Below are 23034 nucleotides of genomic sequence, written 5' to 3'. Positions count from 1 at the left end.
GCTGAACAGAAAATATGACAATCAAACACAAGACTCAAGAGAAGCATGAAAAAGGTAAACATGAAAGAAATCAATGGGGACTCAGCAAGGTTAAACTGTTTACATTCCTACATAGGAAAATGATATATGTAACTCCTGAGAACTTTGTCATTATTAGGGCAGTTAAAAGGAGTCTACATAGAGTTTAATTTAATGGGATGATCTCAACAAAAAAAAAAAAAAAACCAAAACTAAAAATTAAGGAGTAAAAAAATGGGATATACTGGAAAGGGGAAAAGGGAGAAGAATAATAGAGAAAAATCTCTCAGATAATGCTTGAACCTCAGTCTAATTAGAATTGGTTCAAAGAGGGAAGATACCATCTATCTTACCCAACATGGAAGCAGAAGGAAAAGAAGACAAGAGGAGAGGGAAGCTGATAAAAGGGAGGGTGGATTAAGGGAGGCAATGGTCAGAAGTAAAACAGATTTTGAGGAGGAACAGGGTAAAAAAGAAAGAGAGAGAGAAGGATAAACAGGGGAGAAAATAGGATGGAGGGAAATATACAGTTTGTAATCATAACCATAAATGCAAAAGAGATGAACTCGCCCATAAAATGGATGCAGATATCCAACAACATGGTGTTTACAAGAAACACACTTGAAACAGAGAGACACACATAAAGTAAAAATAAGGAACTGGAGAAAAATCTATTATGCTTCAGCTGATGTAAAAAAAAAAAAAAAAGACAGGAGCAGCAGCCATGATCTCAAAGCAAAAGCAAAAGTAAAACTAATTAAAAGAGATAAGCAGAGAAACTACATTTTGCCAGAGACAATGAAGTAATATCAATACTAAACACACATATACCAAGTGGAATTGTATCCAAATTCTTAAAGGAAAAGTTAAATGAGTAATATGAGGAATAAACAGGGGACCTCAACTTTCTGCTCTCAGAACTAGATTAAGTCTAACCATATAACAAGTAAGACACTAAGGAAATGGATGAACAGAATTTTAGAAATGTTAGATATAAGAGATCTGAGGAGAAAACTGAAAGGGAATAGAAAGAAATATATCTTTTTCTTAGCTTCACATGGGACCTTTACAAAAACTGACTATATATGAGGCATAAAAGCCTCCCACCCAAATGCAGAAAAGCAGAAATATTAAATTAATATTTCAGACCATAATTCAAAAAAAATAACATTTAAAAAGGGCCATGGAAACACAGATTAAAAATTAATTGGAATTTAATCTAATCCTAAAAAATGAGTGGATCAAAAAAACAAATCCTAGAAACAATCAGTAATTTCTCATTAAAAACAATGACAACAGAGAAAGAAAAATAACAAAATTTATGGAAGACAGTCAAATTTGTAATTAGGGGAAAATTTATATCTCTAAATATTTATGTCAATAAAACAGAGAAAGAGTAGATCAATGAATTGGTCATGCAATTAAAAAAAAAACTAGAAAAAAGAACAAATTAGAAATCCCCAGTTAAACAACAAATTGGAGATCCTGAAAATTAAAGGAGAGATTAATAAAACTGAAAGTTAAAAAGCCATTGAACTAATAAATAAAACTAGGAACTGGTTTCATAAAAAAATAAACCATTGGTTAATTTTATTTTTAAAAAGACGAAAAACAAATTACCTGTATCAAAATTAAAAAGGCAAATGCACCACCAATGAAGATGAAATTAGAGCAATTACTAGGACCTAGTTTGCCCAATTATATGCCAGTTAATCTGAAGTGAAATGGATGAATATTTACAATAATATAAATTGCCCAGATTATCAGAAGAGGAAATTGAATACTTAAATAACCCAAACTTAGAAAAAGAAACTGAATGAGCCATAAATGAACTTCCTAAGAAAAAGTCTCCAGGACCAGATGAATCTACAAGTAAATTCTCCCAAACATTTAAAGAACAATTAATTCCAATACTATGCAAACTATTTGGGAAAATATGCCAAAAAAGAAGTCCTATCAAATAAATTCCTTTTACATCCTAACTATGACTTTGATGCCTAAAGCAGGAAGAGCAAAAATGGAGAAAGAAAGCTATTGAGCAATCTCCCTAATGAATATTTATGCAAACATTTTAAATAAAATACTAACAGGAGTTAAATAAATATCAGAAATGCAAAACTGATTCAATATTAGAAAAAATATCAATAATAAAAACAACAAAAATCATGATACCTCAAAAGATGCAGAAAAAGCTTCTGACAAAGTGCAACACTCCTTCCTATTAGTAACAACAGAAAACACAGGAATGAATGGAGCTGTACTCACAATAATTAGTATCTAACTCCACCAGCAAGCATTATCTGTAATAACAACAATGGGTAAGTGGAAGCCTTCCCAGTAAGAGCAGAGGTATTCAATATTATACTAGAAATATAAGTCAAAGCAATGAGAAAAGAAAAAGAAATTGAAGGAATTAGAATAGGGGATGAAAAAACAAACCCATCACTGTCTGCATGGGATATGAAAGTATACTTAGGGAATCAACTAAAAAAATGAACCAAAACAATAAATTTTAGCAAAATTGTAGAATATAAAATAAACCCACATGGATCATCAGCATTTCTATGTATGACCAACAAAGTCCAGCAGAAAGAGACAGAAAGAGAAATTTCACTTAAAATAACTGTAAACAATATAAAATACTTGGGAGTCTAACTGCCAAGACAAACCCGGGATCTATATAAATACATTAACAAAAAACTTCACATGAATAATGACAATTGGAGAAATATTAATGGCTTGTGGGTAGGGTAAGCCAAGATAATAAAAATGACAACTCTATCTAAATTAGTGTACTTGTTCAGTGCCATACCAATCGAACTATCAAAATTTTATAGAGCTAGAAAAATAATTTTAAAAATCATCTAGAAGAACAAAAGATCAAGACTATCAAGGGAAGCAATGAAGAAAATGTTACAAATGACAGCTGAGCCATATCCTGTATCTCAGACTGCACTGCAGAGAGGTCAGCATCAGTAAGAGTGGTGGATCAGCAGAATAGATTAGGCACACAATACACAGTAATAAATGACCACAGTAATCTAATGTCTGTTAAACCCAAAGATTCAAGCTTTTGTTACAAGAATTCACTAGCTGACAAAAATTGCTGGAAAAACTCAAAAGCAGTTTGGCAGAAATTAGGTATAGACCAACATCTCACACCACACACCAGGATAAGGTCAAAATGGGCACATGATTTAGACATAAAGGATGATATTCTAAGCAAATTAGAGGAGTGTACAATATGTTCTCTGTCAGATCTATAGATACGGGGGGGAAAAATATGCCCAAACAAGAGAGAGAGAACTGTAGGAAATAAAATGGACAATTGTGATTGCCGTTCAGTCATTTCACTCATGTCCTACTTTTCCTGACCCCACTTGGGGTTTTCGTGGCAAATATACTGCAGTGGCTTGCCATTTCCTTCTCCAATTCATTTTATAAAAGAGAAACTGAGGCAAAAAGGGTTGTGACTTGCCCAGAGTCACACAGCTAGTTAAGTGTCTGAGTTCAAATTTAAACTCACAAAGTGTTCCTGATTCCCTACCAGGCACTGTATCCATGGTACCACCTACCTGCCCATAATTTTTGTTACATTAAATTTAAAAAATTTTGTACAAATAAAATAATCCTGCCAAGATTTAAAGGAAAACAATAAGCTGGGGGAAACGGAGGAAGATTTATAACAAGTTTCTTTAATAAAAGCCTTATTTCTCACATGAGAACTGAGTCAAATTTATAAGAATTCAAGTCATTTTCCAATTGATAACTGGTCAAAGGATATGAGCAGGCAGTTTTCAGAAGAAATCAAAGCTATCTATAGACACATGAGAAAATGCCCTAAATTACTACAGATTAGGGCAGAAGTGGGGAACCTGTGGCCTTGAGGGTAAATTATCTCATATAAAAGGCAAGAAAAAGCTTTTTTGGTGGAGGGGAAGATAAGGGAGTTGGGGGAAGAATGTGAATTTTATTTTCATAGGAATTAGGCTCAAAGAGGGAATAACATACACACTCAGTTGGGTACAGCTATCTTACTCTGCCAGAAAGCAGGAGAGGAACAGGGTAAGAGAAGGGGAGGAGGAGATAAGAGGGACAGCAGATTGGGAGAGGTAAAATACAGAAACAAAACACTTTTAAGGACGGACAAGGAAGGAGAAAGGAAGGGAAAGTAGGATAAACTGGGGGGGGAGGGGGAAGACTGGATGGAAGGAAAGACAGCTAGTTTTTCTGATAAAGACCTCATTTCTCAATATACAGCAAACTGAGTCAAATTTATAAAAATAAGAGCCATTCTCCAATTAATAAATGGTGAAAGGAAATGAACAGTTTTCAGACAAAGTAATCAAAGCTATCTATAATCGTGTAAAAATGCTCTAAATTATTAGCAACTAAAGAAATGCAAATTAAAACAATGCTGAGCTACCACCCCACACCTATCAAACTGGCTAATATGACAGAAAAGAAAAAAGACAAATGTTGAAGGAGATGTGGAAAAACTGAGACACTGATGCACTTTTCGTAAAGTTGTGCACTGATTAAACCATTCTTTAGAACAATTTGAAACTATGCCCAAAAAACTATAAAAGTATGCATACCCTTTGATCTAGCAATACCACTACTAGGTCGGTATGCAAAAAGAGAAAAAAACATAAAAGAAAAGGACTTATATGTACAAAAATATTTATAGTAGCTCTTTAAATGGTGGCAAGAATTGGAAATTCAGGGGATATCCATCAGCCGGGGGATGGCTGAATAAGTTGTTGTATATGACTGTGATGGAATACTGTTGTGTTGTGGGAAGTGACGAACAAGATGCTCCCCAAAAAACAAACTAACCTGGAGAGACTTCCATGAACTGATGTAAAGTGAAACGACAGAACTGGAGAACATTATACACAGTGACTGCAGTACTGTACAATGATCAACTGTGAATGACTTAACTATTCTCACAAAAAAGTGATTCAAGACAATTCCAAAGGACTTAGGATGAAAAATGCTCTCCAACTCCAGAGAAAGAACTGGAGGAGTCTGGATGTAAATCAAAGCAGACTTTTTCTTTACTTTCTTGATTTTTTTTTGGTTTTATTTCTGTTTTCGTTTGGGGGTTTGTTTGGTTTTTGGTCTATTTTCTTTTTTTAACCTCGTTAATATCAAAATATATTTTGCATAACTAAACACGTATAACCTATACCAAATTGCTTGCCTTCTCACTGGGGGGAGGAGGTGAAACAGGGAGGGAAAGAATTTGGAACTCAAAATTGTTTTAAAACAAATATTAAAAACTGTTTTCACATGTAATTGGAGGGAAAAATAAAACATTAAATCATTATTTAAAAAAGAAACGAGTTAATCACGATCCAACTCAACAGCTATTAAAAGTCTGCTAAGGGCAGAGTGCTGCAGCTTCCTCACACTAGAACCTCTTACGTTAAAAACAGGTTGATGTCCCTGTGGCCCTTTTATGAATATTCAATTCTACAGATCGGCATCATTTACTCCACTATTCCCTACTGTTAGACTTTCAAGTTGTACACCACAGCTTCAGAAACCCTGAACAGGGCTTTCTGGTTTGGGGTAAGACTTTCAGGGTGAGATTCCAACCATGGAATTCCTGGTGAAAGGGCAGGATTATTTTTGCTACCTGTGCTGTGTACTACCCAACTGTTCTCCAGGGAGGTCCACCAGCCATGACAATGCGAGCCTGCTTCTCTACAATTCTGCCAGCATGCAGTTGATCATTTGGCCAGTTTGATGTGTAAGGGGGTGGGGTATCACTTAATATTTCTTAGATTGTTGAGGTTAAACACTGTTTTAAGTGATTAGTAACAATCTGTTATTTCCTCTCTTGAAAATACATGCTCATACCCCTTGATAGAATAAATAAATCTGAAAAGATCTTTATAACAATGAGGGGAAAAAGTAGAAGCAGAAAAAAGGAGCACGCCCCCACTGTGATCATGTGAAGAGGAGGAAATGAGAATGAATAGACAAAATTCCAACGAGGTCTGAGAGGGGAGCCTGAAATAGGCTTGTAATCTTTCATGCATTTAAGTTACCAGCATTACTTATGTCAGTTTAGCTGTCGGCCTCGGTACTCCATGGTAAGCTTCTAATAAAACATTGGTTATAAAGATTTAAAGCAAGTCTATTCACTTTTCCGTTTCCATTTCCAATATTGTAAACACAGCATCCAATCCAAACCACTCATTTATTCAGTGAGCATTTATTAAGTACCTACTGTAATCCAGGGCCTATGTTGGGAGCCGAAGATTCAAAAGAGAAAACCAAACAGGCCGTGCTCTCAAGGAGTTTCCGTTCTATTAACTCTGCAGATTGGTGACTCCCTAGCTCAAACCCCATAGGATGGTAAACCCCTGGAGAAAAGGAATTGTTTTTTGCCTTTCTTTGTAATGTGCAGCATTTAGCACAGTGCCTGGCACAGAAAGCCCTGAAGAAGTACTCATTTACTTGACTTGATTTGTCTTGACCTTTCCCCAGGGGGGTCCGGCTGGGTCCATAGCCTTCTCCCCCTGGAGTTGCTTCTGCACTGGGGCCCACTCTCTCTCGATCTGGGAGTCCCTAGTCCAGACCACCCTTGCCGGAGGGGCCCCCAGTCACACTTGCTTCACTCCTGGCTGCATTGGTCACTCTCCAGACTTCTCTACTTCCTCACCAGAAGCCTTCTTTCCCTTTCAGGTGTCCTTTATGTGCTGTTATCTTCTCTTCTAGGAATACAAACTCCTTGAGGGCAGGGCTTGCCTTTCTTTTGGCTTCCGGGCAGGGGGAAGGCATAGTATCCTGAGATCTGGAAAATCCAGTTAAATTTTTTGACCCTCCTCTCATACTAGAGAAGTCTGAATTATGGTGTTACAAGATAAAATATGTAGATATTCTACAATACCATATGTGTATCTTCTGCATTTCTGAGTTTCTAAACATTCTCTGTCTCATCTGCTGGCCTTCATGCATCCTCTACAGCTTCCACAAAGCTCCCCCAAAATTTCCATTTAATTTCTTATGCCGACCCATGATCTAGTGAAACTACAATGGGGAAGGTCATGGTGTGGAAGAGATAACTGTACTTGTGTCCCCCATGCTTAGCACAGCACCCAGCACCCAGGAAATGCTTAGACTGAAGGGAAACAACCCACACACAAAAAATTCGTTACAAAATAAACACAAAACAGTTGGAGGGAGGGAAGGGAACAGGCATTCATTAAGCACCTACTAAGTTCCAGGCACAGTGCGGATAAGCACTTTACAGTAATCTCATTTGATCCTCACAACAACCCTAGAAAGAGGAGCTGTCATTAGAGCACTGTCATCTAGGGGGTTCAAGAGGAGTCTAAAGGAGACACAAACTGAGTCTTGAAGGAAGCAAAAGAATTCTATAAGGAAGGGAGTGGTGTGGGGAGGGCATGCATGGGAGGTGGGGGAGGCAGCAGGAACAGTCTATGCTAATACAGAGAGGTAGGAGACAGAACACTGCTTGTGAGGTACAGAAAGAAGGCCAGTTTGTCTGGACTGTAGAAATCATCCCTAACGTGTGATGAGGCTAGAAAGGTAGGACAGAGCCAGGCTGAACAGAGGACTTTGTATTTTAACCCATGGGTAAAAGAGAGCCACTGAAGTTTCTTGAGTGGGAGTGACACAGTCAGACTGGGGTTTCAGAAAGCATCCTGTTAGGAGGCGAATGGGACAGAAGGGACGGCTCCCAGGTACCTTGTAGAGGGCTGAGGGGGGAGGGGAGGGTGAAGATGACACAGAGTAAAGCTGGCCTCAGATAGAAATGGAAAAAAGTAGAGGAGATCCAAGGTTGGAGCCTAGGCAACTAGAAGGATGGGGGTGCCCCACCTAGAAGAGGGACATTAGGCAACACTTAGGAAGAAGCTTCTGGACACCCAAAAAGAGCCTGAGGAGAAGCCTCCCGACAGGAATCCAACGCATTGGGTCTGAGTTGGAAGAGGCTCTGGTGTTTCCCTTCTCTGAACTTCCAGGAAGTGGTTTTCCCCCAATCTTGGGGGGTGCCAGACTATAGCTGGATCACCTGTCTTCCATCACTTCCTCACAGGGTCCCCACCTTCCCAACCTCATTAGGAAGAGTCAGGTCCACACTAGAACCCCCTCTCATTGGTTCCCTCCCCCTTTGGGGGGTGGTGTCAGAATTATCCCTAAGGTATTCAGTTTCCTCTTTCCCTCCTTTTGGCCAACATTCTTTCCCATCAAGAGCAGTCCAGATCCTGGCTCTGAATTCTTCTGTTTATTTCTCCCTGGCCACAATGTCTCCCCACTGGAATATCAGCTCCTTAAAGGTTTTATTTTGTCTTTGGGTCACCAGCACCTGAAACATAGCAGGTGCTTAATAAATGTAGTGTTACAAGAAGTGGGACTTCCTATCTTCCTCCACAAGCCCCTGTCTCCACTGGGCCGTCAGGGCTGTTTCCCTTGAGAGAAGTACCTACCCCACCCGGTGGGACAACCAGGATGCGTGTTCTGTTCGCTCTTTCGGATCTCACCCAGATTAAAGAGAAACTGGGGAGATACTCAGAAGACCCCACTAGGTTCACTGAGGGTTTTAGGGATATATCCCTACAATTTGAACTTTCTTGGAAGGATCTGCATATTCTTTTCTCTGTCTGTTGTACCATTGAGGAGAAGGGGAGAATTTGGGAACATGCCCAAACGTTTGGGGATCATATGGCTAGCAATAAATGTAGGGTTAGGGCTGCCACGTGGAGGAGAGAACAGCCTTGTTCTGCTCAAAGGAAGGCCGATTGAGGCTGGTGTCAAGACAACTTCCTCCCAACATGGGGTCCCCGCCAGCCTGGGCCCTTGACAGACCATGGGATCATGGACAGAGGCTTTCAACCACCAGAAGAAAAGAATCCATTCATAGACACCAAGTCATGTGAGTAGCCCCAGCCTCTCGCTCATGCTCGGGCTTCTCAGCTGACCAGCTGCTTCTCAGCTCCCAGCCAGAGGTCTCCCGAAGCAGCCCAATGGGAGCTTGGTCTCTGCTAGGTTAACTGGGGGACAACTGCCCTGAGAACATGCCATGGCCAGGCATGTGACCAGTAAGTCACCATGTTCCCAGCAGGTTGCACTGTCTGCTGGCCCTTCTCCCACCCATGCAGTAGGAGGCTCAGCGACCAGAGCTCTAGGCCTGGAGTCAGGAAGAACCTCATTCAAATGTAGCCTCAGATCCTCATTAGCTGTGTGACCACAAGCAAATCACTTCACCTATTTGTCTCAGTTTCCTCAACTGTCAAAGGGGGATAATAATAACGTCTACATTTCCAGGGCTGTTGTGAGGATCAAAGGAGATACCATTTGTTAACAAAAAAGAAAAAGAAGAAGGAAAAAAAGGCTTAGCAGAGCGCCTGGCACATAGTAGGCTCTCTACAAACTGTCTCAATCACCCTGGCCACAGCCACACTATCATTTTTCCCAGCTCCCCGTTCTCATCATCCATTAACAAAGGAGTTTCTCAAAGTTTGAGAAGAAGAGGGTACGCAGAGCTGTGAACACTTGATTAACACTGTTAAGCCACCAGATGACTTTCCACAAGATGATCAGTCATTCTTGGAGGCGCAGAGGTCACCAGAACACCCTCCAGCTGCTCCCGGTTTATGCCAGCTTTGCTCCCTCCTTTCCCCTTTCTGGTCAGAGGATTTGTACGGCACCGCAACGTTTGCACTGCACAGTTCAGTCGCTGGACACTCTGGGATGGAAGCTGATTTTTTTAGGGTCTGTGGTACTTTTGATTAAGCACTTCTCTGTTCCTCTGTTTTTCATTGAAAAGGACCATGGCTGAGACATTTGCTGCTTCCTTCTCTTGCAAAGAAAGGAGCCTAGTTCAGCTGTTCTGGGTCTGGGGCCCAAGAGACAGCCGGGCATCCTCTAGTCCGTGCCCCAGCCAGTGTTCTCCACCGACAAAGGCTGTCCTCCAGGCACAAAGCTCAGATACAAAGGCACCCTGTGCACCCCAGGCACCCTGCCTCTGGCCCCAAATGGGTCTTCGCAGAGCTCTGAGCTGGGAGGAAGCCTCACAGATCCCGGCAATTAGGGGTCAGGGTGGACAAAGTTCAGAAGAGCCATCCAGACCAGGACAGGAAATCGGGCCCTGCTGCAAAGCCAAGAACAAAGGCAGCTTTGCAAAAGGAGCTGGGGCCCCCCCTTCAGCAAGCTGGCCCAGAAGCCTGCTGGAGCTCATGGCTGCCTCACTCACCTGCCCCCCCCAAGCATACCCTTGGGTGCTGCCTGTCTTCTGGCCCACCTCGGGCCTCTCCAGCCTGGCCCATCCCATGGAACTGAGCAGCCCTGCCCCCCGGGAAGTGCCCCCCAGAGGTGCCACTTTGAAGCACTTCACAGATGGCAGCCCAGCTGCCCCAGAGGACGTCAGGAGGGATAGGGAGGGGGACAGGGAGGCTTGGGGCAGAGCAGAGAGAAGGGGGGGTGGGCAGAAGAAGGGACATGAAGGGGAATAAAAACATGGAAAGAGGGCACAGATGCTTAGTCTAGAATAAATTCTGACTCTGCCCCTTGGGCCCAGGGCACAGACTTCCTCCCTCTCCTACAAGGTGCCAGGTACAACTAAGAAAAAGCAGAAAAGACCCAAGTGAGGCGAAAGCTCCTGACTCTCAGGGGAAGCTTCCATAATGAGGGGCCGGGCCCTAACCCTATGGGGTCACTGCCCCTCGCCCCAGGCTACAGTGCCAGGCCACCTCCTCTGCAGGGTCAGGAGGGGCCTCTGGGTCCTGAGTTACCACCAGGCCAAGGAAGTGGGGGGAGGGGCACTAGGAAGCCTGACAGCTCTGGGGCCACAGACCGGGGCCAACTCTGCCTCAAGCCCTTGTGGTCTAGATGACCTTGAGAAAGTTGTGGAGCTTCCCTCGGCCTCAATTTCCCCTTTAATACAACAAAAAGGCTGGACTCAATGGCCTCTGAGATCCCTCCCAACTCTACCTCTGTGATCCTATAATCCTGTAACTTTGGGTAAGTAAATTTTTCTCCAGGCCTCCAGGGAGGGTTTGGATGTCACAGCCTCAGGGGCCCCTTCCAGTTCTACATCAATAATCTTATACCCTTAGGAAAGTCTCTTAGCTTAGTCAAGTTACTGACTTTCTGGGTCCCAGTTTTCTCCTCTGTAAGTTGGGGACTGGGGGATGGAGGGTTGGACTCTGAGGCCTGCTCCAATTCTCAATCATCCCAGGAACCTAAGAAGGCTCTAGAGGGGGTCTCAATCAGCACCAACAAAAGCCTCACACACTATCCATCCTGAGACCTGAGAACAGACTCCAAGCAGTGGAAGCCCCCTGACAAAGAGCAAAGCTTTCTGAGGATAAGTTGCTGTGAGCTAGTGACCATTCTGGGGCTCAGCAGGGCCCCTCTGCTGGTACTCACTTGGGTCTTCCCATCGGAGGAGGTGCAGCTTCCAGGCAGCGTAGTACATGAAGCCCAGCACCAGGCAGAGGCACAGGGTGAGCAGCAGGTTCCGGACGAGCACCACAAGGCCCATCTTCATTGGCTACATGACCTACGAGAGAGCAGACAGAAGAGGTCTTGAGAGATGGGCACCAAGTCTCATCCAGCCTGCTCTCCATGGACACACAGGGCAAGTGTAGAAGCAACTTCCCAGACTTGAGTGGGGCCAAGCCTGGTACAACAGTCAGAGCAGCGCCCATCCATGGGCTGCCTCCTACACAATCCCTGAGAAAGTCGATCAATTCACATAACAACTTTCAGACAACCACTCTACCAGGCTATTAAGAAGAAGGGCTTTTGTGTCATCAAAAAACATCGGCAGTTACTCTTCCTCTCAACTACAAGCACAGTCCTGGAGAGCGGCTTTGTGAGTGGGGAGGAAGGGCATGTGCAAGAGATGCTGTGAAGTCAGAAATGCCAGAACTAGAGAAACAGTTCAATGTGGGGGATGAGAGAGAGTGAGCAGTGAGGATGATTCCAAGGGAGGGAGCCTGGGGGCTGGGAGGATGGCGGTGCCCTCCACAGTCATGGGCAAGTTAGGAAGAAGGGTTGGTTGGAGGTGGGGAGAAGATGATGAGTCCAGTTTGAGACATGTGGAGTTCAAGATGTCTACATTTCATTCAGTTTTTGGAGATACAAGACCAGAGTACAGCATCAGAGAGCTTAAGGCGTGGATAAGCAGATCTGAGAATCAGCACCTAAGAGATGATCACTGAATCCTTGGGAGCTGATGAGATCACTTCTTGAAACAGAAGAAGGCCCAGGACAGACCCCTGGGCTGGGGGAGGTTGCCCATAGCTAGCTGACATGCCCTAGATGAAGGTTATAGCAAAGGAGACACACAAGGAGCAGACAGGTAAGAACCAGGAGAGGGAGCTGTCAGAAAAATCAACAGTGTCAAAGACTGAAGTCTTTGAGAGGTTAAAAAGAATGAGGACAGATGCAAGTCCATTAGATGTGGCAAGTGAGAGATCACAGGACGGATGGAAAGTCATAAGAACAGTAACAGCTAGCATTATATGTGCTTCCTACGTGCAGGCGCTGTGCTAAGCACTTTACAATTAGTATCTCATTTGATCCTCGTGACAATACTAAGAGGTAAGTGCTATCCTTATCATCACTTTACAACTAAGAAAATTATGGCAAACAGTTTGAATAACTTGCCCAGGGTCACACATCTAGTGTCTAAGGCCAGATTTGAAGCCAGGAGTTCCTGACTCCAGGTTTAGCATTCTATCCACTGAACCGCTTAGCACCTCTTGCTTGATTCCAACCAATGCTCTAGCCTGTTACGACATAGTTCTTATAAGGACATGTTATCATCCTGTATTTATCCTTTGTTACCAGCCCTGATTTCCATTTTAAAAACCTCTGTAGCCTGAGGAGTTCCCTGTGCATCTGTATTGGTCTCTAGACAATTCCCATTTTTCCTTCCCACTGAAACTGTTTCCCTTTGTGCCTTCAGAATTTCATTCCTGAGCATCCTGGGCTCAGGATCCCTCCTGGGCTAGCTCTCTCTTTAGAAATTTAATCTGTGGGATATGACCTCTCCTACCTTGAACTCTTTGAAATCTACTCTTCCAAAATCCAGAATGCAACCTCAGTTGATTTCCAGGTTTTCTCTCCTTCTCTGTCTTAAGCTCTAGGAGTTTCCTGGATTTCCTCTCTTGGGCTCAGGGTCTTGGACTCTCTCCATCAGGGTCTAAGGAGAGATATGGTCAAGATGGTGCCGGTGGTTTGACTTGGCTACACATGCTGCCTCCTGTTTCTCTTGGGGTGCTTTGCTGCCTCAGCTAGCTGGCCCTGTGGGTGCAGCTGGTGGCTAGCCCCTCTTCCACAAGAGATTCATGTGAGGACTGGCCTGAAAGGAAGACAGGTGGTCTGGGGGTGCTGCCACTTCCCAGGCTCCTGGGACTGTCTGCCTCTTGGTGGCAGTTGTCAGAAGCATTCCATCCTCATCATTCCTATGTTTTAGTTCAGATACAGAAAAGCAAATTCCATCCTCAGTCATCACCTTCACCAGCTGTTCACCTCCCAAATCTCCCATCCTCTCCCATATTCCTTACCTATGACAAGAAATGGTGGTTGAAAAAAAAACCTGCCTATGCCACTGAATTCTTCTCTTGTCACCCAAGAATCCACCATCTTTGCCAACACTTTCTAGGCTCCTTCTGGCAGGGGCTTGTGAGTGCAAGACAGCCCCCCTGAGTTTTCAATGTCTGACCAAATTCTAAAAACTCCACAGAGCCTGCTTCAGCCGCCTTCATGGCCTCTGGGACAAACTTCTCATCTGCCCATTTCATCAGGGGAAATCTTCACAAGCTTAGGGTAGACACCGCACCCCAACTCACTGACGGATTTGAAGCCCACCAGTTACTCTCATCCTCTTTTAGCCCATCTGGCAACACAGTTTACTGGGGTGTGTCTACTGCCACGCTACAGCTTCTTGGAGCCACAGATGAGAGTTGAGTGAAGGTGGACACCGAAGGTGGATAAGCAGTCCTCATACCACAGGGGCTAGTCTTCCCTGAGCACGCATACCAGTTGAAGTAGTATAGAGGGAGAAGAGAAGAGGACCCAATGCAGAACCCTTGAGGCATACCTCTGGTTAGAGGGCATGATCTGGAGGAGGATCCAGCAAAGGGAACAGAGGAAAAACGGTCAGAGAGAAAGGAAGAGAATCATGTCATGAAGACCGGGAGAGAAGAGCGTATCGAGGAGAAGAGGGTGGGCAGCAATGTCCAAAGCTACAGAGAGACCAGGGAGAAAGGGAACAGAGGCACGGCCACTGGATAGCAGCTTTTGGAGAGGGCAGCTTCAGTGGAAGTGGAGGTCAGAAGCTGGATGGTAAGGGGTTAAGAAGACAGTGAGAGCAGAGAGAGGAGACCCTCCCTTGGCGGATGAAGCTTTTCAGGAACTATGCTCTAAAGGGCAGAGACATGGAACTTAATACATGCTTGTTAACTGACAGCTGATGGACCATATCATCATCACTACCTTCCTTTCTCCTGAACCTTGTCCTCTTCCTCATCCCTCCACCCCCATCCACTCCTCCCAGGCCATCATCCATTCCCCCCTTCTCTGCCCTGGCTTCTCACCTTCCCTCACCACTGCTACCCATTCCCCACTCCCCCGTCACTTTGGAACCCACACAGGGCTGCCCTGCCACCACAAGGGGGAAGCCTCCCTGAGTCCCCTGCCCCAGTCCAGGCTACCCTGAACCTATCCCCACTGCTGGACAGATCATCTGGCAGTTGAGATGGGAGTCTTCTGATGAAATGAAGGGCCACCAGGCCTTGCCATCTACCCTGCCTCTATGCTCTGAAGACCTCTGGCACCCTCACCCGACCTACTGATATAATCTAATGACCTATGGCCTTGCCATCAGCCGCTGTCTCACTGTCTTGTGACAGGAGCTGTCTTACTGCATGTTCCCAGCACTTGGCACACAATGAACATCCAATAAATGCTTTTTCTTTCATTCATTCATTCACTGCTCTTGCCAGCCCACATTCTAAACCCCAACCACCTCCATCCATCTCTCAGGCTGTCAGAGGTCTGAGCACCCCCAGCCTGGGCCCTGGATGCTACCTGGTGATCGCTTGCCTCTATCCTACTCCTTGGGCCTCCTGGGCCCCTCCCCAGCTGCTCCCTTTCTGCAGAGGATTGGAAAACTGAGGACTTCGTCATGAATGGCTCACAACCTCAAGGTCATTCGCTCTTACCTCCCTTTTCCAAGCAGTTGTCAAGCCCTGTTTTTTCTGCCCATGCATGCCCCCTTCTCTCCTCTGATACTGCCACCAACCCAAGGCAGGCCCTCATTACCTCACACTTGGGCTGTTGCAATGATCCCCTCACTGATCTCTCTGCCTCCAGGCTCCTCCCTCCCTAATTCATCCTCTACTCAGCCACTGAAGTGACCTTCCTAAAGCACAAGTCTAGCCACGTCATGCCTCATTCAAAGGCCCCCCCCACTGTATCTAGGATAAGGCACAAATTCCCATGTTTAGCCTTTGAAATCCTTCACAATCTGGTTCCAGTTCATCCATTTGGCGATGATGACACATCATTCACTATCACTTTCTCTACATCCAGTCGAACTGGTCCATAGACTTGTGTTGGGACTGGAAGCTCAATCCGTGTGGACAGTCTCGGGCAGGTAAAAGTGGGACTTCTAAATCTTAGAGTCTTACGAGGCCCTCCATGAACAGCGGGGGTTCGAGAAGGTCAGACCGAGCTAGCTCGGCTAGCTCGGGTATTTCCGCCTCTCCCCCGGAGATACCTGATGGGTGGAGTCTCCCTGCCCTCGAGGTCGTCCCGGATTGGAGCACACCTAGTTACCTAACAGCACGGTATTGAGATGCAAACTGTGTGGCTGAAGATTAAGTAGGATTCAGGAAGCCTAAAAGCGCTCTTAGCACGTGTGGAGCCAAAGAGAAAAGTAGGGCTCCGCTTCTTTTCTTTCCTCTCTCCCCTCCCCCTCTCTCCCCGCTTGTACTTCTACTTCCATTCCCTTAAGCTTAGCCTTCTTAGGAAATCTCCCCCTCTTCGTCCTAAGAAAGAAGAGCCCCTGCACTTGTAACCGAAACCCTGTAATAAAGCTCAACCCCTGTTTGACTCTGGAACGTCCTTTCTCTCATACGTGCATCCGGCGTGGCCAGCCGAAGACCTCGGGAGGTGAGGTAAGAAAGACTCGGGTAGCCCAATACAGGCCTCTAGGCTTGGCAGACTTGTTCTCTGAACATGACATCTCATCTCATCTCCCACCTCTGGGGCTTTGCATAGAGTAGCCACCATGACAGGAGCACTCTCCCTCCTCGCTTAACACCTTTTGGAATTCATATGTCCATTCAAGGCTGAACTCAACTGTTACCTCCCACAAGAGCTTTGGCCCACACTCCCCAGGAATCCCCATCTCCAAATGACTTTGTCTTGACTTTGTAAGGATTCTGTCCTGAGTTCTCTGGGTACGTGTGATAGCCCCTCAGCTGAATTCAAGCTCTTGGAAGACAGAGTCTGCTGCTTACTCCTTTATATACCCAGCACAACCTACGTCTCCTCCAACGCAGCACGTGTCTAATAAATGCTTATAGAACCACGCTGAGCACCAGCACCGTGAGCTGAATGGGCCGTGCCCAACTGGGAGAGGGTCTTGGTCCCCAGGAGAGGAGGCTCTGGGAGGGAGAGCTGGCTACGACTGACCATTCATGGACAGAGGAGAAACAATGGTGTCTTCCACCACAAAGAGTGTGTCTTCTATTGGATGCTAGCACAGCCAGCATGACTACATGGATCCATGAACCAAATTCTGAGGAAACCTGGGTGGAGACATAAGCCCAGGAGAAGCCCCTAAAGACTGAAGCCAGGTTGCCTAGCTGGGCTGAAGATACCACTCAATGCTCCTGATGCCTCAGGCCCTGCCAACGGCAGCCCCATCCTGGACAAGGATCAAACAGGAGGAAGACTCCTACCTGCCCCTATCCCCACTGCTCTTCATGCCTGGAATGCTCTCACTCCTCACCTCTGGCTCCTGGCTTCCTCCCAAACCCAGCCCAAAGCCCACCCTCTGCTGCCTCTTGTCAGCCCCAGTCCCAGATGCTGAGGCCTGCTCTGGGATCACCTCCCTGTGTTCAGGTTGTCTGTAGCTTGCTTTTGCATGTTTCTCCCTCCCCCATGAGAAAATGAGCTCCCTGAGGGCAGGGCCAGGTTTTTGTCGGTCTTTGCTGAGTTTAGCAGTGCCTGGCCCACAGCAGGTGTTTAATAATGCTTGTTTACTACTGCTGCCTGAGCAGCATGGTAGGAACGCAGGAGATTCGAGCTGGCCCCCAGGGTCAGGGTGGAACGTCTATGAAGGAAGGGAGGTGTCCAGTGGGGTGCGAGGGGATCCCAGCTGGGCCCTAGACTGCTGAATGTTTATCAACGGCAGACAGCCCCCTGGAGAGGTTGACCTCAAATGCTCTGCTGGCACCTCCAGCTTCTCCTTAGAAATCCTGCTGCAAGCCCTGCCTTTTGTACCTCAGACACCTAGGAGAGGGAAACACCCGAACCTTTAACATCAGCCTCACCAGCTCCTTTCAGGTGGGCCCTTCAGAGCCACCCTCTCCACTCCCTCCTGATCACAGCTCTGGTGTCTCCTGCCCCCATTTCCATCCTGCCCCCTAATCTTCTGTGGCTCCCCAATATGATCTGAACAAAATAGGAGAGCAGAGGCCTGTGGTCAGGAGGTCCAGGATCTTATCCTAGCCCTGACAGTCCTGAGCTGTATAACTTGGGGCATGTTTCCACAGTCGGTAGACTAAAGATAACTTTTGCACTACTATCCTCAGAGGACTTTTCTGAGGAGCACACCACATGGTGGAGAGCTGTTTTAACTATTCGAGGCCCTCCAAGATCTGGCTCCAGCCTCACTTTCCAGTTCTTACTCCTCATTACTGGATCTCCCCTAGACCTGGAGGCTATGTCCTCCATTTCAGGGAAGACCTGAGCCCACAAGGATTTTTCCACCTTCTGAATCACTCAAGTATCATATACAGAGTCAGAATTTGAGAAACCAACAGGCCCTTGGAGAGAGAAGGAAACTGAGGCCCAAGATGGCAAGTGATTTGCCCAAGCTTACAGAGCACGGTAAGGCCGAGTGAGAGTTGCAGTGACTGTCCTCCTGTCCTGGTGTGACAGCAAAGCTGGCCTCAAGTCAATCATTCCCCTGGAATGGCTCATTCTCCTCAGTTGGACAGGAAGTTTGTGTGACCCTGGAATCAAAGCCCTGGGTGCAAATCCTCTCTCTGAAGTTTGCTTCCTGTATGTCTTTGGGCAGGGCCCAAACCCTGCCTGATCCTATTTTCTCCTATGTAAAATAAGGGGTGGACCTGCTGGTTTCTGAGATCCCTGCCAGCTCTGGAGTGAGGCTGGCATGATCACAAAAGCCCCAGGAAATGGGCCAACCTCCTCAAGATGGCACAGGAGCAAACCTCCAGGGACAGCCCTACCCAATCAGCTGCCCTCTGGCCTTTCACCCCTGAGGCCAGCCCCCTTGCCACTGCACCTCCCACCTTCTCTGCTCTCTCCAACAATGACTAAAAATCCCATAATCCAGGACACAAGTTTCCTGTCACCGAGAGAGCTGGGCTAGCTGCTGAGCTGCCCAGGATGACAAGGCCACAGCCCAGCCTGGGACATAAGCCCTGGCAGAAAATCATATCTACTACCAAACTAGGGCCAGGCAGCAGCTTCTCTGGCTATTGGGAAAGATGTGACAACAGTATCCTAGCTAAGCAAACTGCCTTCCTCTTTCTCCTTTTTCTTCTTCTTCCTCTTCCTCCTCCACCTTTCTGAAACCTTACTTTGCCCTCATCATCACAGCTCAGGCCTCAGTTTGCTCTTTCCACAGTTAAGAAACTAAGGTTACCCAGTTCACTTTGACAACATCTTCTCCCATCAAATGTCTTGCTGCCATAACCTCCCATCGTGCCAAACCCTAGCCCTGGAGCACCCCCCACCCTCTACCTCCTGCCTTCCTCAGGGAATGCCACCAGAGGCCATCACTTCGGCTGGCTGACCTGGCACTACAGATCTGCTACATCATCTCAAGCAAGCCCTCACCACCACTTACATATCCTCCCTCCTAAATCCCCTCCAGCCTCCCCCCAAAGCTGCTTCCATCTCTTATCGCTGAGGACCTCATCCAAGGGCCACTCCCTGGCAGCTCACAAGCCCCTGACCCCCTCCCCATTCTCTCTCCCTCTGAGGAGGAAGCAAGGTCCCCTTTCTTCACCAAGGCCAGTTCCTCAACATGTGCCCCTTCAATCATCTCCATCTCTCCCTGTCTCTCTGGGAATCTCGTGCTGTCTCTGGCCCTCTCCCTATCTGCTACCTACAAACATGCCCATGTTTCCTCATCCCTAAAAATCCTAGCATCCCCTGCAGCTGTTGTCCCAGATCTCTTCTCCCTTCCCGCTGCCTGCACAGTCTCAGGCTGTGCTCTTGGGTACCTGACCTCATCACTCACCCATGACTGGTCTCCCCAAAGCCACTGCTGCTCTCTTCAGTCCTCAGTCCTCCTCCTTTTCAGCCTCTCTGCAGCCTCCGACATCACTGCCCACTTTCTCTTCCTGGATGCTCTCTCCTCTCTGGGCTTTCCTGACATTGTTCCTTCTCACTCTTCTGTGCTAGTTCATCTTCCATGCCACACCCCCTAATTCTGTCCTGTTCCCCTTTCCCTGTTCTCTAGACTGTCTCACTTGGTGACCTCATCAGCTCAGTTATCATCCCTCAGCAGATGACTCTCAACTCTGCACATCCAGGCATCTCAGACTCAACAAGCCCATCCCAGCACTCATTATCTTCCCCCTAAACCCATCCAGACTGACTGTCTAGTCATGCTTTATGTCCCATCTCTGCACCTTTGTACCAGCTGTGCCCTCTGCCTGGAGTGCTCTCGCTCCTCATTTCTCCCTCCTAGAATCCCTGGCTCCCCTCAAAATTTTGTATGAGTACCACCTTCTCCAGGAAGTCTTTTCTTACTCCTTGTGCCCCCATCCCTAGCACCCTCCTCTCCAATTTCACTTGCCTCTGAGATAGTTTATTGATGTATGTGGGGTCTCCATGATAGAATGGAAGCTCTTGAGGGCAGGGACTTTTTCATTTTTATCTCTGTTTCTCCCATGCCTAGCACAGTGCTTGGCATATAATAGGTTTTTAATAAATGCCTGTTAATGGACTGATTCCCTCCTCCTAGCTTCCTCATCATTACTACCAAGGGTACCACCAGTCTCAGTGTAGCAGCCAGGAAAGAGAGGAAGTGGCATGGGCTGGGCAGGTCAAACCCCTACCACCACCTGGCCCACCATGTCCCCTCAGAGCCAACCAGGAACTACTCAGGAGCCTGGGAAACTGCCCTGCTTCTGGGGAGCCACCTCTGTGGACAGAGAGCCTGGCACCTGCTCCTGCAGATGCTGCAGCCACAAGGACTGAAGGAATGAATGAAAGAAGGAGCACTTATTAGGCACTTACTGTGGGCTAAGTGCTGGGAATCCAGGTAGAAAAGCAAGATCTGTGCCCCAGACACTCTCAGCCTAGTGGGCAGGTGTAGATGTCCCCTGCTCTGTGGGGTGCAATGGCCAAGCAAAGGCCTCTCCTTACTGTCATTTCCATTGATAAAATGATACCAGCTCCTGATCCTGAGGACTTTGGTGACAAGAACTTTCCTTTCCAGCTCCTCAGGCCCCTGCAGGAGCACTTGCCAGGCTGCATCTCCACAGGGGTATGGCTGTGGGCACTGGGAAGGAAGCCCAGCTACTCTCAAGGTTCTTGGGGCCTGAGGGGAAATAGTGGTCAAGGGGGTGCTGGGGCCTGACCTGCCTGGCCCATGCTGCCCCCTGTCTACCTGGCTCCTTCAGCCAGGCTGGTCCTCCTGCATTTGATTGGCAGTTGGTGAGGATGGCTGGTACCCTCTCCATAGGGGCTGCCTCCCTGACTGATGGCCATCAGGGCTGGGCAGGATGGCAGCCTGGAGGTCTGGGGGGACTGCCCCTTATCTGCCCGTGATGGCAACTGGCAGTGAAGAAGAAGGTGGGTCCCTTCTCTACAGTGATTTCTCCCTCAATGCTGATAGTGGAGGCTGGAGGGAGGCACTCTGGGGTCTAGGGATGCTGCTGTCCCACCTCACCCTTGGAGGGTCTTAATGCCTCAGCCAGGCTGGCTGGCTGGCCCAATGGGCGGCAGCCAGTGTAGACCCAGAAAGGAAAGGCTTCGACATCAGAAAGAGATGTGATTTCACCATCCAAGACAATGCTACACCTAGGCCCTGGGTCTCTCCCCTTCCTCATCAGACTGGGAATCCCGCACGGTGTGGATTTTCTTGCTAAGCAATTGTGAGCGCACAGCTTGAGTTATTTCCTCCTGACAGGTCACAATGGCCTCCCCCACTTCTCTGGCATCTGTGACTCCCTCTCCACTCACATGACCCCACCCCCCCCACCATTCCCCAGGGATCCAACACCTTCCATGCCTCTGGGGGCGCTCAAGGAACCCTCAAACATGCCTCTGCACGAACCTCTGCCCCCCAGCCTGGCACCTTCTCCCTTCTGGTGTGCCCTCGGGGGATGGCTACCAGCACGCAGGGAGGGCAGTGCCGTGGGAGAGGCCTGGGTCCCCTGGGTGTGTGGGGCGGGGTCCCTGGAGGTAGTGAGCTCCCTGTTGCTGGAGGGCTTCTGCAAAGAGCACAGACAGGGCTGTAAGCAGAGCCCGAGCTGCGGGAGCTGCCTCCGCGGGCGCAGGGGTCCCAGGCGCCCGAGCATGAACTGAGCCCCTACTGTATGCCCTGCCCTCCTCGGGCGGACTGCACCCCTCATGTCCCCCCACTCTTAAAGGTACAAGGTAAGCGCTGGGCGCCGCCAGGGGCAGGCAGGGGGCACGGCGAGAACAAAGGCCTGGGAAGGGGAGATAGCACCAAGGTCAGGCTGGCTGGACCCCGAAGGGATGGAGGGCGGCTTGCACGGAGGGTCTGCAGACGGCTGGAAGGGCTTCCCGAGGGAGGGGCTCCCGCGGGGATGACGTCCGCGGGCAGAGCCCTGGGGCCCCCCACTGAAGACCTCGACCACCCGGCCAGGCCTGGGCTCCCGGGCCACGGCCACGGGCGTGGTTCCAGGAGCTCCGGGCCGCCCCCCGCCCGCTGCGGGGCCCCGCGGGGGAAGGGGCGCCCTGGGGAGTCCGGCGCGATCACGGTCACGGGCGGGTCACGGTCACGGGTCGGGGGCGCGCGCCAGGACCGTTAGCTGCGGGCTGGCGCGGCGTGCGGCGGGGCGGGGACGCGCTCTTACCGCGGGGCGGGCTCGACGGCGGGGGGCTGGGTGGGCGCGAGGCCGGCGGGCGCGGGGTCGGGCCCGGCCTCGGGCTCAGGCGCGGGGGGTTCGGCGGGCGCCGCCATGGCGGGGACGCAGCCTCGGCCTTACAGCGCCAGGGGCGGGGCCACGGGAGGGGGCGGGGCCGATCTGGCCAATGGGGAGCCGCAACCTCGGCCCGCGGGCGAGGGGGCGGGCACAGGCGGCGCTGAGGCCAATCGGCAAGCGGGGGCGGGGCGGGTCGAGCCGGGTGGACAGCCAATTGCAGGGTGAGGTGTGGGAGATGCAGGCGGGGTGGGGGGGCGGAGGGGGAGGAGAGGAGGATGAGGGAGGGGGCCGAGGCTCCAGGCGGGGCAGGGGGAGCGAGCGCGGCCCCCGCCCCCTGCCTCGGTGTCCTTAATAGAGCCGCTGTCCTCCACGCCTCGGTTCCGCATTCACCGCTAATCCGTCCTCCGCCTGTTCTCCCATCCGCGCTCCCGCCCTGCCTCAGTTTCCCCACGCGCGCCCACCCAGCCCTTACTTTCCCCTCCCCCATTCTCCCCGTGGGTTTTCTGACTTGGCCCCTGCCGGCCATGCCCACTCAGGCGGACTCAACCTCCCAGGTAGCCCTGCGGCTGCCGCCTGTTGTCCCTTTTGACCCCCGCTACCTCAGTTTCCCCAACCGTACGTGGGCTCAGAGGAGAGCCCTCCG

At 48.5% G+C, this 23034-nt stretch overlaps 1 protein-coding gene across 5 annotated transcripts in view; it reads right to left on the bottom strand.

Annotated features, from left to right (window-relative positions):
- ST3GAL3 (ST3 beta-galactoside alpha-2,3-sialyltransferase 3) overlaps positions 1–22440 on the bottom strand; it is a 134049-nt gene extending 111609 nt beyond the window's left edge. For 4 of the 5 annotated variants that reach the window (XM_072649158.1, XM_072649159.1, XM_072649160.1 and 1 more), the window contains exons 1-2: positions 22323–22440; positions 11425–11557 (exon numbers count right to left, since the gene is read on the bottom strand). In XM_072649158.1, the coding sequence (XP_072505259.1) occupies positions 11425–11545 (121 nt within the window). In that variant the 5' untranslated portion in view covers positions 11546–11557; positions 22323–22440. Of the gene's footprint in view, positions 1–11424; positions 11558–22322 lie in introns of those variants that run through there. The other variant, XM_072649162.1, reaches the window with a different exon arrangement.
- Between the last annotated feature and the right edge of the window lie 594 nt (positions 22441–23034).

The sequence above is a fragment of the Notamacropus eugenii genome, chromosome 2 (assembly GCF_028372415.1).
Source record: "Notamacropus eugenii isolate mMacEug1 chromosome 2, mMacEug1.pri_v2, whole genome shotgun sequence".
Classification (NCBI taxonomy): domain Eukaryota; kingdom Metazoa; phylum Chordata; class Mammalia; order Diprotodontia; family Macropodidae; genus Notamacropus; species Notamacropus eugenii.
This window is presented reverse-complemented; position numbering and strand designations above follow the sequence as displayed.